The sequence below is a fragment of the Notolepis coatsorum genome (genome assembly GCF_963971535.1).
Source record: "Notolepis coatsorum genome assembly, chromosome: 3".
Classification (NCBI taxonomy): domain Eukaryota; kingdom Metazoa; phylum Chordata; class Actinopteri; order Aulopiformes; family Paralepididae; genus Notolepis; species Notolepis coatsorum.
The window spans coordinates 83,438,032-83,455,879 of record NC_140167.1 but is presented as its reverse complement, the minus strand read 5'-3'; the positions used below and the strand labels follow the sequence as shown (position 1 = coordinate 83,455,879).

The 17,848-nt window shown below is 49.6% G+C and overlaps 1 protein-coding gene across 1 annotated transcript in view; it reads left to right on the top strand.

The window, feature by feature from the left end:
- Positions 1-17,848, top strand: part of alg6 (ALG6 alpha-1,3-glucosyltransferase) — a 139,012-nt gene that overhangs the window by 57,839 nt on the left and 63,325 nt on the right. The window contains exon 8 of the mRNA XM_084310150.1: positions 12,749-12,884. Within this exon, the coding sequence (XP_084166276.1) occupies positions 12,749-12,884 (136 nt within the window). The remainder of the gene's footprint in view (positions 1-12,748; positions 12,885-17,848) is intronic.

The window sequence follows — 17,848 nt, the reverse complement described above, 5'->3', positions numbered from 1 at the left end:
TGAGGGTCTCTCTCTCTAAACACATGCTGTGTGAGTCTCTCTCTCTAAACACATGCTGTGTGAGGGTCTCTCTCTCTAAACACATGATGTGTGAGGGTCTCTCTCTCTCTAAACACATGCTGTGTGAGGGTCTCTCTCTAAACACATGCTGTGTGAGGGTCTCTCTCTAAACACATGCTGTGTGAGGGTCTCTCTCTAAACACATGCTGTGTGAGGGTCTCTCTCTCTCTAAACACATGCTGTGTGAGGGTCTCTCTCTAAACACATACTGTGTGAGGGTCTCTCTCTAAACACATACTGTGTGAGGGTCTCTCTCTAAACACATGCTGTGTGAGGGTCTCTCTCTAAACACATACTGTGTGAGTGTCTCTCTCTCTAAACACATGCTGTGTGAGGGTCTCTCTCTCTCTCTCTAAACACATGCTCTGTAAGTGTCTCTCTCTAAACTAGGGATTCCCCGATCGATCGGCCAGCGATCGGTATCGGCCGATATTCAGTATAAATGAGATTGGGAAATTCCGATAATGCTTTCTAGTCGCCGATTGCGAAAACCGATCGATGACGTGCAAAACATGAGCCAATTCTCAGCGGAGTTGGTGTCATTGTCGCATGTTAACTAACCTAAAACATGTCGGCGGTGTGGATCTATTACAAAGTGTCTGAGACCGATGCAACAAATGCCATCTGCAATGTATGCCAGGATAAAATACCTCGTGGGGGAAGCAATGTAAAAAGTTTCAACACAACAAATTTAAGACACTTGAAGTCCCATCACCCAGAGGAGCATGGAGAGTACAAAGAAAAAGGCAGAGAAAACCAAAACGGCCGCTAACGCAAACTACTTTAGAGACCACCCGTGCGTATAACCGTGATAGTCGGAAGGCTAAGGCGATCACAAGAAAAGTCATGGAATTCATAGGGCTGGACGACCAGCCATTAAGTGTAGTCGAGACGAGTACTCTCTCAGCCCCGCTACACTCTCCCAGCCGGTCGCTGAAAGAGACAACAAGCATACTGTAACTGAGGGGTACAATTCCCTGACTGTATTGATAAGTATGGTATCATTAAACCACTACCGCTTTATGTACTTTAATTACTGGCCATACAGTACACGATATATGAATATGATGAACACTTCCCACAATGAAATCGGTTCCAGTCAAAGGTATTAATCAAGTATTTAATGGAGCAAAAGGTACATAGGATACTTTACATTATTCTTTGAATGCACTTGTAAGGCAAAGGAGTATGCGTAGGCAAATCAATAACGAATGTCCATTCTCTGGTTACGCACGAGGAAATTATACAACCTGAATCTTAGGGAATTATATCTATGGTACACTAGTAATAGCGGGAGATACTGGAAGGGGTTCCCACTGGTTGTAAGCCAGCAAGGGGGTAGAAGATCTGTCGGTAGTAGGACGTCTGGTCAACGATGACTAGGGAGACTTCAGGTACAGAAGCCGGTGCAGTAGTCTCTTGATCCACAGACGAATACAGCTTGGTTCTCTTGTAGACTGTAGCTCTACAGTGAAGAAAGCTAGGCGGCCTCAGGCTCTCTGAGCGCCGACTCGACTTGACTCCTCTCGGGGTAAATCCAACACGTGCAGCGTCGGCTGGTTCTCCGCTCCATAAATCATAGGACCAAAGCAAATATATTCCAGCCGCAAAGGGCTATGTAGTCGTCGGGTAGATTAATCCAGTGTACATGTCCATACGGTTCTCGCCTAGGTCTCCTCGGGTGAAAGCGCCATGCGGTCGGCCCAGCCTGGATAAAAACTCTAGCTAATACGAGAAAGCGTTGGAGATGCTGGTCACTATAGAATTCTAACCGCACGATACACTATACACAAATAGACTATTAAAGACTCAATAGAAATATGTCGCACTCGACGGTATAGCGCCAAACTCTGACAATTCAGTTACTAATTCGCACGCGGTCTCGATGCTCTATTCTGAGGCCAAACAGGCCATACTTCACCGCACGTTGTATCGTGGGTGAGGCTTCAACTTATCGGTAACATACTAAATGGACGAAGGGTACGGAGGTAAAGGGCTAAGGGGCTTCTACATTCACCTGCGCCGTATTTATACGCACGGTGAACAAATAGTGCCACTCTCATTTCTGTCGCCGTATCCCTGGGCAAGGCCGGGGCAAGTACAGACATGTCGTGTCGGTGACTTTGAACTTGGCTCCGGGGGCCGGTCCCTGGCGCCGGTGGACCACTGTCCAATAGGAGAATGAAATATTATGGGCTGGACTAAAGGGATATTCCGTGTATATGTACAAGGAATATACAAGGGATATCAAACGATATACAAATACTATGCAATATATATCAATAAATAAATATATATATTCGGTTTAATCTGATCCTTTGTAACAGCCGCCCCCTAATTAGTCCCACCTAATTAGCTAAGCAGAGACAGATTAACCGCACTGTCCACTACTCAATGTCTGCTGTGAGGGTCAGTCAGTTCACAAAGTCATGGGGTCATGGTCGTCATCGATAGTATCGGGGAGCCTTGGCAGTTCTATTAGCCTCGCCACGGGTCGGGTGTAGGTCCGCCCTTGGACGAGCACTTCAGCTGCTCGGACCTTTCCGTCGGCACCGGTGATCACTTTGCTTACGCGGCCAGCCGGCCACATAGCTCGGGGTAGTGACTGGTCGATAATCATGACGACTGTTCCTTCTGTCAAATTGTCTCTCTCTTTTACCCATTTCTGGCGGGTCTGTAGAGACTGTAGGTAGTGGAGTAGGAAGCTGTTCCAAAACTTGTCAGCCAATACTTGACTGTACCTCCACATTCTTCGGCCGTTCGCTTCTTCAGGCCTGTACATTGTCTGGGGTAGCGCGGGGTCCAGCCGCCCCATCAAGAGTGTGTTGGGGGTGACTGGGTCGACATCTGCTACATCACTTGAGACTTAACCGAGGGGCTTTGAGTTCAATACTCCCTCGATCTCCGTGAGGACTGTCATTAGGACTTCTTCCGCCACGGTCTGGGCCCCAAGCACGGCGTACAGGGCTGTCTTTATTGAACGTACTTCTCGTTCCCAAGTTCCACCGAAGTGAGGTGCGTTCGGGGGATTAAACTGGAAGTCAATCTGGGATGGAGCGAGGTGGGTCTTAAGTTCTGGGCCCATAGCTTGGAAGCTCTCTCTCAGCTCTCTTTCTCCGCCTTTGAAGTTTGTCCCGTGATCAGACAACAATATAGACGGTTTGCCTTTCCGCGATGTGAATCTTCGGAAGGCCATAAGGAATGAGTCTGTGCTCATGGTTGGAAGGAGTTCTATATGTATCGCTCGAGTGGTCATGCATTTGAATACAATACCCCACCGCTTCTCGGTTCCTCTTCCTTTCTTTATATACAGCGGGCCGAAACAGTCCATACCGGTGGAGTGAAAAGGCTTGTCGCCGAGTCGGAGGCGACAGGGAGGTAGGTCAGCCATCCGGGGTATACTGGGCTGCGCTCGCCACTTACGACAGTCTAGACAGGTTCGCTGGAAGCGCCGCACTGCTTCTCTCCCTTGCAGTATCCAATAACGACGTCTGATCTCCGCGAAGACTCTCTCTGCCCCTGCGTGGTGCACATCCTCGTCGTATTTCTTTATGATCAGCTCTGTGACCTTGTGTCGGCTGTTCAAGACTATCGGGTACTTGACGTCATCCGGTAAGTCTGGGGCTCTCCGCAGACGACCACCCACTCTGATGAGACTATGGGCGTCGCTCTCGGGTGCTAGGTGGAGCAGTCTGCTGTCTGATGGGACGGGCTTTGCTCCCTGTAGACAGTCTAGCTCATCGGGGAACGAGTCTCTCTGGGCTCGTTGTAGTAGAAGAAGTTCTGCTTCTTCGTAGTCAGCTGCTGAAATGTCAGTAGTGGGCTGAACCTCTGGGTGGTGCCACAGAAATGTCTTTAGCTGCGCACTCTCTAGGGTGAGGCAATCGTCTATGTCGGGGTCTGTGGAGACGAGTGTGTTCAATCCACAGAACACAGATTTCTTGTTTTCGGCCTCCTCTTTACTCGCCTCCCGTGGGGTGGGTGTAGGCCACTCCTCTTCCGGGAGCTTGAGAAACTCTGGTCCGTCACTGTATGGGTTGTGACGGGTGAGGTCATCCAGGGACATTCCCCGGGTGATGACGTCAGCTGGGTTGTGTTTTGTGTCCACATACCTCCAGCTTGCTACTTCTGTTAAATCTTGAATCTCTGTGACTCTGACCCCCACGAAGACCTTGTATCTGCACGAATCAGACCGGATCCATGTGAGTACTGTCGTGGAGTCTGACCACAAGATTGTTCTTTGCACCGGAATGGTGAGTTCACGTTGGATTAACGTGGCGAGGTGCGCTCCTGCTAGGGCTGCGCAGAGCTCTAGACGCGCGATAGATTGTTGCTTTCGTGGGGCTATTCTTGAGCGAGCCAGGATGAAAGCAGTATGTATTTCTCCTCCCTCCTCTCGGGCACGCAAGTAGGCCACCGAGCCGTAGGCTACTTCGGAGGCGTCGCTGAAGACGTGCAGGTCCATCTGGCACGCCTCCGGCCTCACTGTGGGTGGGAAGTAGCTGCGGTGTATGTTAACACCTGGGAGTGAGCTGAGTTCCGTCTCCCACTCTCTCCATGTGGATGCAAGGTGTTCGGGTATGGGGTCGTCCCAGCCCTGGTCCTTGTCCCATAACGCTCTTACAATCATCTTTGCCCTGGTGGTGTAAGGTAGAATACATCCCAAAGGGTCATATTGTCTGGCGAGTGTTCTGTATACACTCCGTCTGGTGGTCGGTAGTGCAGTCGACCTTCCCTGCTCCTTGGTCAGGGGTGTGTGTTTATAATGGAGCGAGTCTGTTTTGAAGCGCCAGACTAGTCCTAATGTCATTTCTTGGGCTTCTCCTGGGATGGTCGCCATCCAGGTCTCGCTGCTTGCTGCCTTGTCCTCGGGGGAGAGGCTGCGCAATACTTGCGGGTCGCTGCTGGCCCACTGCCTGAGATCAAAGCCGCCTTTGATCAGGGAGGCGCGGAGCTTGAGTAGAAGGGCCTCGGCTTCTTCTGGCGTCGAGACGCTTTGCAGACAGTTGTCCACGTAGAAACTATTTTCTACACTTTTTCTGACCTCTTCATCAGCTGCTGGGTCCTCTGCGACGTGTTTTTGCAGTCCAAACGTAGCACAGCATGGGCTGCATGTGGTTCCGAAAGGGAGGACTTCCCATTGATAGATGGCTGGTTGCTCATCCCCGATCCTCTCTCTCCATAGGAACCGCAGCAGGGGCTTGTCCTCCTCCACTAGTCTCACCTGCAGGAACATCCCTTTGATGTCGCCGCTGATGGCCACCTTGTCCTGGCAGAAACGTAGTAACACGCCTAGTAGGGAGGGGCCGAGTGTTGGGCCGGGCAAGAGCTCTTTATTCAGATTTTGTGATCCGATCTGGTAGCTGCAGTTGAACACAATACGATCCTTGCCGTTGTGGTGGACTTTGTGGTGCGGCACGTACCATGATTCGGTCGTCTGATCGGCCTCTTTAATGTCAATTTTCTTTATGTGTCCCGCTGTGATTAGCTTGTTAATCTCAGCGCGGTACACAGTCTCTTGAGCGGGGTCTCTGGCTAGGCGCCGCTCTGTGTTCAATAGATACCGCTCCGTCGCTTCTTTTGGGGCGTGGAAGGTGGGCATACCCTCTCGCCTCAAGAGTGGAGTTGCGTATCTCATCACTCCGTTGACTTTGACTCTCTTTGTCCCTTGCTCGAGGAGTGCTATGGCGTAAATGTCTTCCTTGGAACGAATGTCTTTCTTTTCGTTCTTAAAGGGCATTGTCTCTAGTGTCCATAGCCTCTCGACATGCTGTAGGAGGGTGGTGTCTTCTTCTGTCACTCTGGAGTGGAGGCAGCTAGTGGCTGCTGTTCGGTTAAGAGACTTAGCGAGGGGGCCTTGTAATGTCCATCCTAGGCGGGTCTCGACTGCTGCAGGACAGCCTCTGGGCCCTGTGTGGACCCGATCGGGACTATGAGGTCTGCATGGTCGGAGCCTATCAGCAGGGTCGGGGTGGCACCGTCTATGAGCGGGATAGGTAGTTGACGCAGGTGCACATATTTATCCATCAGCTTGGCGATGGGGTAGGTGTACTGCGACAGGCCTATTTCTTGGCTGGTGAAAGCATTAGTAATCCTATGCCGTCTCTCTGGCTGCCCGCTTGCTGCGATAGTGAAGGAGACATTTTCGCCCTTTATCGTCTTTAGATCTCTTCTTATTGTCCGAATCGTCATCTGGTTTTCGCTCCCCCGCAGCCCCAGCTGGGCCGCAGCGGATGCGAGGAGAAGGGTCTTCTCTGACCCGTCGTCAAGGACGGCGTAAGTGTCCATGACCTTGTCTTGGTAACTCAGTGTTACGCGGACCACCTTTAAGAGCACTCGGGCGCCCCCGCTGCTGGCGGGGTCAATGTACATAACACTTGCCTTTGTGCTGCTTGAGGGTGCAGGCTTTCTTCTGTTACTGTCGTGTAGGACATCTAGGTGGGCTCCGTCACACCGACTACACCTCTTCTTTAAGCGGCACTCGGCTGCCATGTGACTGCGCGCACATCGGTAACAGCGTCGGTTGGACTTTATCCATTGACCCACTTTGTCGGCGGTCATCTTCTTGAATGTGTCACATTGTGACAACCAGTGTTCTTTCTCGCAGTACGGGCACACCATCTTCCACTTCTCTTTCATCGAGGGGTAACTGTGGTTCTTGCTGCTCGGTACTGGTTCTGATTGGTGCATGACAGTCACCAATCTTCGGCCATCGTTTGCTCTCCTAGGTCCCTCTCTGGAGCTTGGTGTGCTCCGCACGAACGTATCCAATCGCAGGCTGCTGACTTCTCTCGCCAGGAAGTCGGCTAGGTCTAGGAGGGATGGCTCGGGACCGTTAGGATCACGGTGGTCTCTTTGCCGCCTGAAGCGCTCTTGTCGGGCGGGCGGAAGCTTCTCTAAAATCCTCTCGACATTAGAGTTTGCGTATAGTTCGTGCAGAGGACCTGACATGGTCAACACACATAGACACAGTAGTAAAGAACGCGAAACAGCGTCTCTACCACCTGAGACAGTTAAGGAAGTTCAGAGTATCGGGGAAGATACTCCAGTCCTTCTACTCAGGAGCTGTAGAGAGCATCCTGACCGGAAACATCACTGCCTGGTATGGAAACAGCACGGCACAGGACAAGAAGGCCCTACAGAAAGTGGTGCGCTCAGCCGAGCGTACCACGGGTATTGCACTACCCCCCCTGCAGGTTCTATACAACAAGAGGTGCAAATCCAGAGCCTGCAGGATAATGAAAGACCCTCACCACCCCAATAACAGCCTGTTTCAGCTGCTGAGGTCAGGCAGACGCCTGCGAACCCCAGCTACTAGGACAGAGCGGCTTAGGCTCAGCTTCTTCCCCCAGGCCATCAGAGCCATGAACAATGAACATTGAGTGCTCAGAACATTGAACTGTCCACACACAAGCACACATGAACACACACACGACACGCACACTGTGCACGCTCACACACGAGCAGCCACTTAACACTTTAACATGAGCGGGCACACACTCATGTCGCACACACGCACACTTATGGCCAAAAGAAAGGACACTTTAAATTAGAATAACAGGAACAGTGTATTGCACTACCAAAGCTAACTAGCATGTCACACATGCTCTGTAAATAACTATGTACAGATACCGAGATGTCACTCCATGTTACCTGCTACCTGTTACTGCACAATGTTGTTTTCTTCTTTTGATTCTATTATATGTACCACTGTATTGCACATCGTTGCGGGCAAGACTACCCGCATTTCATTGTATACCTGTATGCCGTGACAATTAAAACTCTTGACTTGACTTGACTTGACTACCCTTTTCTCGTTGCGCCCCCAGCATCCCTACCAGGGATTGTACCTTGATAGACAGGTCGTCTAGTGAGCGATTGTCTGTTGCTGGGGGTAGGCGGTCAATATGCCTTATCTCTTGTATTACGTAGTCCCATATGCGTCCATATCTTTGGTCGAGTGCTGCTAGAGCCGCTGTGTATGGGGTAGTAGAGGTGGCATAGGCCAGCGCTATATTGTGCGCTCGGGGCACCTTGAGGTGCTTCAATAGGATAGTATACTTGTGGCGTTCATCAGCTACATCAGCCATCATTGTCTCTAAGCACATGCGTAGCTCCGTGTACTGTGCTCTGTTCTCATGGGTGAAGTCTGGAAACGTCGGTGTGCCAATGTATGATGCCGTAGATGGCTGGCACATCGGTGAGCGTTGGAAGAGAGGCCTCCTAGGCGAGTCTCCTCTTACGCCTCTCGGTGGGCTGGTACCGGCAGGGTACCATGGCCCGCGTATCCAGGTGCTATTCCTCGGGACTGGTCGTGCGTCAATCTCACCCGTGACTTGAGTCGGGGGTCTGTAGCGCAGAGCCGCGGGGGTAGAGCCTGGGCTGTACTGGACCTCCTGGTCCTGTGGAGTACTGTGCTGCTGTCGGGCTTGACTCTCCTCCTCTCCCTCTTCTTCTTCCTCTGTCAGGTCCTCTAGATCCTGTAGTCGTCTATTTAGCCTCTCCGTGGTGTATACCGTTCCTTCCTTGTAGCTGGGTCTCACTGGGACCGGTCGGGGAAGGAGTTCGGAGGGGGGTATAGGCTCTCTCTGGTGGTCGGGCTCAGGGTCGCTTGATCGGTTAGGGGAGGGTGCCCTTGACCCGTGTCTTGACGAGGCCCTGGAACCCCGTGCGGAGGGAGGGGGTGTTGCCCTGGCGATCAGCTGCTCCATTAGCTGCGCTTGTAATCGGTCGCGCTTGGTGAGAGCGATGTCGCGCTCTGCTTCTCTTTGGGCACCGGCAGCGGCGCGCTGGGCTTCGGCGGCGGCGCGCTGGGCTTCGGCGTGGTCTCTTACCATATTCTCTTCCGTCTGAAGGCGTCTAATCTCTAGACGTATACGATCTTCGTCGCTCCGTTGCTGCGCTTGGAGGCGTTCTCTTTCCATGGAAGAATGTTCGCGCTCACTAAGCGTCTGTGCTTGGAGTCGATCGCGCTCTGTTGAGGCTGCTAGGCTGGCGAGGAACGCCTGTGCCAGCATCTTGTCCGCCTCGCTGGGGGAAGACGCTGGTTGAGGTGATTCGCTCCTGGCAGTACTCGTTGGAGATGCGTTCTCCTGCGGGGAGTCCTGGAGCTCTATCTCCTGGGCGCTCTCCTCTTCTTGTACCGGGCAGAGTTCCATCTCTGGAGGGTTACCTTTCTCCTGGAGCTCTCCGGGGACTACTTCTTCGGTCTTGGCGGGGGGTAAAGTCGTGTCAGTTCCCTCCTGGTCCCTACCGTGAGCTTGGTCAGTTACATTAGAACCCACTAGGGCCTCTGTTGGCGGGGTAGCCTGGTTGATAGGGTCGGACATAATTTTACTTTCTACTTTTTCCGCGTTTACCGTCTGTAGAAGGCTAGGTAGTATACTGGCAACGTAATCCTCTAAGTACTGAGGTGGCTGCCGTCTACGCTGCGGGCGATCTACTTTAGGAGGACCGTTTTGTGGAGTGTTCATCATAGGCCATTTCAATATTAATACCACTATATTAATATTACACTAGTTACCCTCCGGCTCGAAGGACCAATTGTAACTGAGGGGTACAATTCCCTGACTGTATTGATAAGTATGGTATCATTAAACCACTACCGCTTTATGTACTTTAATTACTGGCCATACAGTACACGATATATGAATATGATGAACACTTCCCACAATGAAATCGGTTCCAGTCAAAGGTATTAATCAAGTATTTAATGGAGCAAAAGGTACATAGGATACTTTACATTATTCTTTGAATGCACTTGTAAGGCAAAGGAGTATGCGTAGGCAAATCAATAACGAATGTCCATTCTCTGGTTACGCAGGAGGTAATTATACAACCTGAATCTTAGGGAATTATATCTATGGTACACTAGTAATAGCGGGAGATACTGGAAGGGGTTCCCACTGGTTGTAAGCCAGCAAGGGGGTAGAAGATCTGTCGGTAGTAGGACGTCTGGTCAACGATGACTAGGGAGACTTCAGGTACAGAAGCCGGTGCAGTAGTCTCTTGATCCACAGACGAATACAGCTTGGTTCTCTTGTAGACTGTAGCTCTACAGTGAAGAAAGCTAGGCGGCCTCAGGCTCTCTGAGCGCCGACTCGACTTGACTCCTCTCGGGGTAAATCCAACACGTGCAGCGTCGGCTGGTTCTCCGCTCCATAAATCATAGGACCAAAGCAAATATATTCCAGCCGCAAAGGGCTATGTAGTCGTCGGGTAGATTAATCCAGTGTACATGTCCATACGGTTCTCGCCTAGGTCTCCTCGGGTGAAAGCGCCATGCGGTCGGCCCAGCCTGGATAAGAACTCTAGCTAATACGAGAAAGCGTTGGAGATGCTGGTCACTATAGAATTCTAACCGCACAATACACTATACACAAATAGACTATTAAAGACTCAATAGAAATATGTCGCACTCGACGGTATAGCGTCAAACTCTGACAATTCAGTTACTAATTCGCACGCGGTCTCGATGCTCTATTCTGAGGCCAAACAGGCCATACTTCACCGCACGTTGTATCGTGGGTGAGGCTTCAACTTATCGGTAACATACTAAATGGACGAAGGGTACGGAGGTAAAGGGCTAAGGGGCTTCTACATTCACCTGCGCCGTATTTATACGCACGGTGAACAAATAGTGCCACTCTCATTTCTGTCGCCGTATCCCTGGGCAAGGCCGGGGCAAGTACAGACATGTCGTGTCGGTGACTTTGAACTTGGCTCCGGGGGCCGGTCCCTGGCGCCGGTGGACCACTGTCCAATAGGAGAATGAAATATTATGGGCTGGACTAAAGGGATATTCCGTGTATATGTACAAGGAATATACAAGGGATATCAAACGATATACAAATACTATGCAATATATATCAATAAATAAATATATATATTCGGTTTAATCTGATCCTTTGTAACACATACCATGAAGACCCGCCCTACTCTGCCTCTGATTCGCAGACTGTGGGTGGGGGAATGTGATTGGACCAAAGCAGAGTAGACAGACCCACAGACAGTGGAGCAGTCGGACATGCACAGACGCTGCTTGTAGTGGATATAGGGGAGAATTTCGACTTGTTGCGTGTTGGCGCTGTCTCGCACATAATACAGATAATGCATATGAAACACATGCTGCAATCGCTTTAAACAATCGCTTTAAACAAAATGTCACTTTAAACTAAATGAAAAGGTCACTTTAACACTTTCTGCGCCAATGACGTAATATTACGTGTTTGCTCGCCAGCGGTTGAGCACTAAACACGCAATATTACGTTTTTAGATCCTTTGATCTTTTTCCTCTGATCCCCGTTCTAAATCATCATCCGGGTCATTCTAGCCATCCCTGGGTCGTTTGTATAAGTTGGAATTGCAATGCCGATCGAATATCACCAGGTGGCAGTATTGTCTGTGGATGAACTGGAATGGCTTGGCGTGGATACAAGTCTTCCTTTTTTTAATTTTTTTGGTAAGGACTCCTCCTCCTGCTTGAACAGAGATTCACATTGATCGCCTCAAAATTCCGTTGCCTAAGCGTATTTTACCATCGAAACGTGTATAGACATATACACTGGTAATCGCGATGGCGATGCAATCACTTGGAATTCTTTTTTTTGGAATACCTTCTGGCTAAGGTAAGGTATATTCTATGTCTATTTTACCAAACCTGAAACGTGTTTTTCTAACGATCACAGTTCTGTGTTTCACCGGACGTAAAACATGCTCGGCAAACACGATCACAGTTTTGAGTTAAAACGACCCCCCCCCCCTTGATGATTTTGTGAAGGTACATATGTACATGTTATATACCTTTTTGGGGGTTCAGGGAATCAACCAGAATGATTCGGGCTTATTGCACATAACGTGTTTTATCTCGCAATCTATGAAAAAAGACTGGATTATCTTGGAAATGCGCAATGTTTAGCGTGTAATAAACAATTTTTTCCATGTTGCACTACAAGTAGTGTCTGTCAAATGAGCCACACCATTGTCTCCAGCTATAATACAGAACACACACACAGCTTTGCTACCATAGTGAAACACCGCGGAAATGACTATTGTAAGCTGGCCATCTAGTGGTAGAGATGGCCTGTGTTAGACCTACAGTATAATACTGCCAGCTGCTATAACAAAAACGATCGGTATCTGCAATGTATCGGCCGATATGGCTCATAGACGATCGGTGATTGGTATCGGTGGCAAAAAACATGATCGGGGGGGTCTCTCTCTCTCTCTCTCTCTCTCTCTCTCTCTCTCTCTCTAAACACATGCTGTGTGAGTGTCTCTCTCCTCTCTCTCTCTCTCTCTCTCTCTCTCTCTCTCTCTCTCTCTCTCTCTCTCAACTCATGCTGTGTGAGTGTCTCTCTCTCTCTCTCTCTCTCTAAACTCATGCTGTGTGAGTGTCTCTCTAAACACATTCTGTGTGAGTGTCTCTCTCTCTAAACACATTCTGTGTGAGTGTCTCTCTCTCTCTAAACACATTCTGTGTGAGTGTCTCTCTCTCTAAACTCATGCTGTGTGAGTGTCTCTCTAAACACATTCTGTGTGAGTGTCTCTCTCTCTCTAAACACATTCTGTGTGAGTGTCTCTCTCTCTCTAAACACATTCTGTGTGAGTGTCTCTCTCTCTCTAAACTCATGCTGTGTGAGTGTCTCTCTCTCTCTAAACACATGCTGTGTGTTTGGCCTCTCCCCAGGTTGTTGCTGCTGATGAAGTTAGCGGTGACAGTGTTGGCGACCTTTGCCCTCTGCTGGCTGCCCTTCTTGTCTGACCCGGGGCAGGCTGTGCAGGTGTCCCGCAGGATCTTTCCCGTGGCCAGGGGCCTGTTCGAGGTACAGTCATCACCAGTGCTTTCTGTTTAAAAAGGACATGTCATGGAAATAGGCTTGGACAAACTGTTCAAAATCATTGCCCTCTGTGACATCACAAGGAGGACACAAGCAGGCGGTTAGGTGGCGTAGCGGAGATTGCGTTCGTCACCAACCCCGGAGCTGTGAGCTGTGAGCTGGATTCGCCTGTTAGAATCCAGCTCACAGCTCCGGGGTTGTCACCAGCTTGGCTGGCCGTTCACACTAATACAATTGGCTGTATTAGAGGGTGGGAGAAGCTGGCGGGGTGGGTCCGGGTCGTTGTAAACAGCGACTCCTACAGTTCGGTTGGGGCGCCTGCTAAGCGCGGATAGGACCTGAGTGGGATAGTGTGATCCTTCCACACGCTACACCCTCTCAGGGAGGATCCGCGCTGCCAGGTGAAAAGAAGCGGTTGATTGGCTGGACGTGTGTCGGAGGAAGCACGTGATAGCCTCCACTCTCCCAGATGATCTGACTGTGGGGGGTAAGTGCGCAGCGACCAGGAAGGGGATTGGGAATTGGCATACGACTAACATTGGGATGGGAGAAAATCTGAGGAAAATGGAGGGGGAAAAAGATCAATAAAAAAAAATAAAAACAAGGAGGACACAAGCAATGTATTTGCTTTGATGAATCAATTAGCTGAGCTCTTTGGAGACAAGGCGGGCAGTGACGACGACAGGAAAGTGGCCTAGAGGTTAGAGAGACTGCAGGGTCACAGGTTCGATCCCCGGCCACGGCCGATTGTGCAAGACACCGAACCCCTTCCCTGCTCCACACTACACTGACCCCTCTGGTGAAAATGTGTACGTGTGTGTGTAACAGGAGGACACAACAAAAATACTGTTTCCCTCAGGGGGTTAATAAAGTAAGGGAGAGAGAAGGGATGTGTGTGTGTGTGTCCATACAAATATACGGTACTGTGTAAGAGAGAGAACATCATAATAAAATAGAAGTCCGAAGGGGAAGAAACTGTACATTAGAGGGGGTTGTGTGGGAGAGTGGGGGACGGGATTTTGACATTTACCGGGGCCAGTTTCAAATTGCAGCCACCCATAGGTACACTTTGAGAGCGGTTTTGAAAGAGGGTAGGGATTCACATTCCTTTACGGCTGTGGGAAGGGCGTTCCACATTATTGTGGCATAATTGCGAAACGTGTTTAGACCCTTGCTGGGAAGGAGCTCCTCTTAACACATTGTGCGCCAAAAACGAGTATACTCGTTATTGCCCGCCATGCGTTGTGCGCCAGAAACGAGTTAACTCGTTTTTGGGATCAATATTTAATTTTTTCGCCATGGCATTCATAATTCATCCAGCCTCCCTCCGGGACTGCAGCTGGACCCTGTTCTGATATTGCAATGCCTCAATACCGCCGCCTGGTGGATGTCGGGCGAGTTACACTCCAAGCCAAACCGGAAGTGGCGCTCGGTGCATCTGGGAGAATCCTCCGGTAGTAATATCTTGTAACGTGGATCAAGAGACACAATCGAGTGCATTGGGATCGCTTTCTAAATGCAATAATCAATATGATTTCGGCGTTTATTGCGTCATACAAACGGGAAATGGATCTAGCAGATCGACGTCAAATAATTGGAATATTTTTCCTCCAGTCTCATCGGCGAACGGTAAGAGGAATCTAATGTTATTTTCAGCCCGATTGTTTATTTATTTCACGGCAATCCATCCGATCAACGTATCAACCCATAGTAAAAAAAGACGCTACTGACGATCAAGGAATTATAAACGCCCCCCCCCCCCCCCCCTTTCCTTCACGCGTGATGAAGCATAATGTATACCGAATCATATACATTTGAATTTTTTAATATAGCGTGTATAGGAAAGAAACGCCAATCGATAATCTATCTATGCGTCAGGGCCTATAACTCTCATTTTAGGAATTACTGCAGAAAACCTTAAAAACATACTTATATTCACGACGGTATTAACACGACAATGTATGAATGAAAAAATATAACGTTCCCACATCCGGAACGATAGATACCCGATGTTGAATGGGCCATAGTAATGTCGATATAGCTATAATATTAAAAAAGTTATAGCCCTGCAAAGAAGGTAAACATCTCCATAGGGTTACAGCACTGGCAGACTGGGCCCAAGGATGGGTACAATGCATGGCGGACAATGTGTTAACCACTGTGTTCTGTTGGTTGGTTGGTTGGTTCCAGTGGTTGGTTGGTTCCAGTGGTTGGTCTCTGATAAGCACTAGATTTATAATGAGCACATCTCTGATAAGCACTAGATTTATAATGATGAGCACATCTCTGATAAGCACTAGGTTTATAATGATGAGCACATCTCTGATAAGCACTAGATTTATAATGATGAGCACATCTCTGATAAGCACTAGATTTATAATGATGAGCACATCTCTGATAAGCACTATATTTATAATGATGAGCACATCTCTGATAAGCACTAGATTTATAATGATGAGCACATCTCTGATAAGCACTAGATTCATAATGATGAGCACATCTCTGATAAGCACTAGATTTATAATGATGAGCACATCTCTGATAAGCACTAGATTTATAATGATGAGCACATCTCTGATAAGCACTAGATTTATAATGATGAGCACATCTCTGATAAGCACTAGATTTATAATGATGAGCACATCTCTGATGAGCACTAGATTTATAATGATGAGCACATCTCTGATGAGCACTAGATTTATAATGATGAGCACATCTCTGATAAGCACTAGATTTATAATGATGAGCACATCTCTGATAAGCACTAGATTTATAATGATGAGCACATCTCTGATGAGCACTAGATTTATAATAATGAGCACATCTCTGATAAGCACTAGTTCTAATACTCTTTCCTTTATGAAGCTTTAGTGTAAAAGCTGGGGGCTGACTGTTCTAATACTCTTTACTTTATGAAGCATTAGTGTAAAAGGTGGGGGCTGACTGTTATTTTTTTTTGTTTATTATAATTTTTCTCCCCCTTTTTCAGTATTTTTCTCCCAACCCCAATTTAGTCGTTATGCCAATTCCCTTCCTGGTCGTTGCGCACTTACCCCCTACCGTCGGTCTGGGAGGGTGAAGACTACCACACGCTTCCTCCGACACATGTGGAGTCAACCAACCGCTTCTTTTCACCCGACAGCGAGGACTCTCACCGGGGGAGTGTAACGCGTGGGAGGATCACACTACCTCCCCCAGTTCCCTTAACGCTGAGCAGGCGCCCCAACCGACCTGTAGGAGTCGCTGTTTACAACGACCAGGATACATACCCCACCGGCTTCCCGCCCGCTAACACCGCCAATTGTGTTAGTCTGGACGACCGACCAAGCCGGAGGTACCGCTGACAGCTGGATTCGATCCCAGTGTCTCTGCGGTGGTAGGCAGGCGCTTAGTCCGCTGCGCTACCCAGCTGGGGGGCTGACTGTTCTAATACTCTCTACTTTACGAAGCATTAGTGTAAAAGGGGGGGGCCGTCTGTTCTAACTGCACCACCCTGATTGTCAGTATGACACTCCCTCCACGACCCCCTGTGGCCGGTCCTGACTGTGTGTGGTGTGTGGGGGGGGTCACTCTCTCTCCCTGACTTGTGGGAAGGGGGGGGGGGGGGGTGCAACCTGCCGCGTTCCATCAGTGCCGCCGTGTTTAGCCAATAGGAAATGGATCTCCCTCGGGATCAAAGACAACAGAAGGGTAAAACGCTGAAAGGTCAGGAGATCACTTTCCCTCTCTCCCCGCAGAGGCGTTGGGGTCTGGGACCACGAGGAGGAGATACATAAATCTACTTTAATTTATGAGCAGGGCTGTTTTTCAGCAGGTCGTCGCCCGGCCGCGTTCTGGGCGTATGGGGTGGCGGTGCCAGAGACGCCCTTTATACATGTCAGAGCTACACACACACACACACACACACACACACACACACACACACACACACACACACACACCGTGGAAAGTGATCAGTCAGGAGAGAGAGAGGAATAGTGTATGTTGAGAGAGAGAGAGAGAGTAATAGTGTATGTAGAGAGAGAGAGAGACACGGTGAGGTTGAAAGGCTGTCATGACGAGGGCAGAGTGAAAGTAACACTTTGCTGTGTGTGTGTGTGTGGGGGGGGGTGTATCTGTAGTGTGACGGACACCTTTTGAGGCCAGCTCGCCTTTCCAAAACCCCGTCACCCCTCCATCTCTTCCTCTCCCCCCCCCCCCCCCCCCCCCCCCCCTCTTATCCGGTCCTCCAAGGTGGCTCCCTGTGTGAGGCGTCACGGACATGAGAAGTAACTGAACATTCTCCTGGTGAGGCGTGTGTCAGTGTTGTGGTGCAGCCTGTGTCTGTTAAATGAAACAAGCAAACATCACACAGCCAGGCCTCCCCACCTCCTGGTCCCAGTCCGCGTGTAGCTTATTCCCAGCGGAAGAGTGCGTCGCGTGCTTCCGCGTTTTCCCTGATTGGCTGCGACGCCCATGTGACCGCGCGAGAGAGCGGCAGTGCGGAAATAGGCTGTCTATTGCCATTCTCTAAGACAAACTCTAACCTTAACCAGCTCCTTAACAGCGCCTAAACTTAACCCTTCTAACCTTAACCAACTCCGAAACAATGCCTAATCTTAACCATAACCAACTCCGAAACAATGCTTAAAGTTAACATGCCTAAACTTAACCGGCGAAAGAATGCACGTTAAAAAAAAAGAAAAAAAAAATGAAGGGAATCGAACTTGTCACCAACGGGACCGCAGGATCCACAGCACGGCAGCATACCAGTTGAGCTAAGCGTCGAATGAAAAACATCAGGGATTACGGCTACATAATGCCGCAAGCTCTGCCGCTCTGCGCGCTCTGCGGCTGCCGCGGGGCGTGTCGCAGCCAATCAGGGAAAACGCGGAAGCACTCGACAGCACTCTTCCGCTGGGAATAAAGAATAGGCTCCCAGTCCCACCTCCTGGCCCCACCTCCTGGTC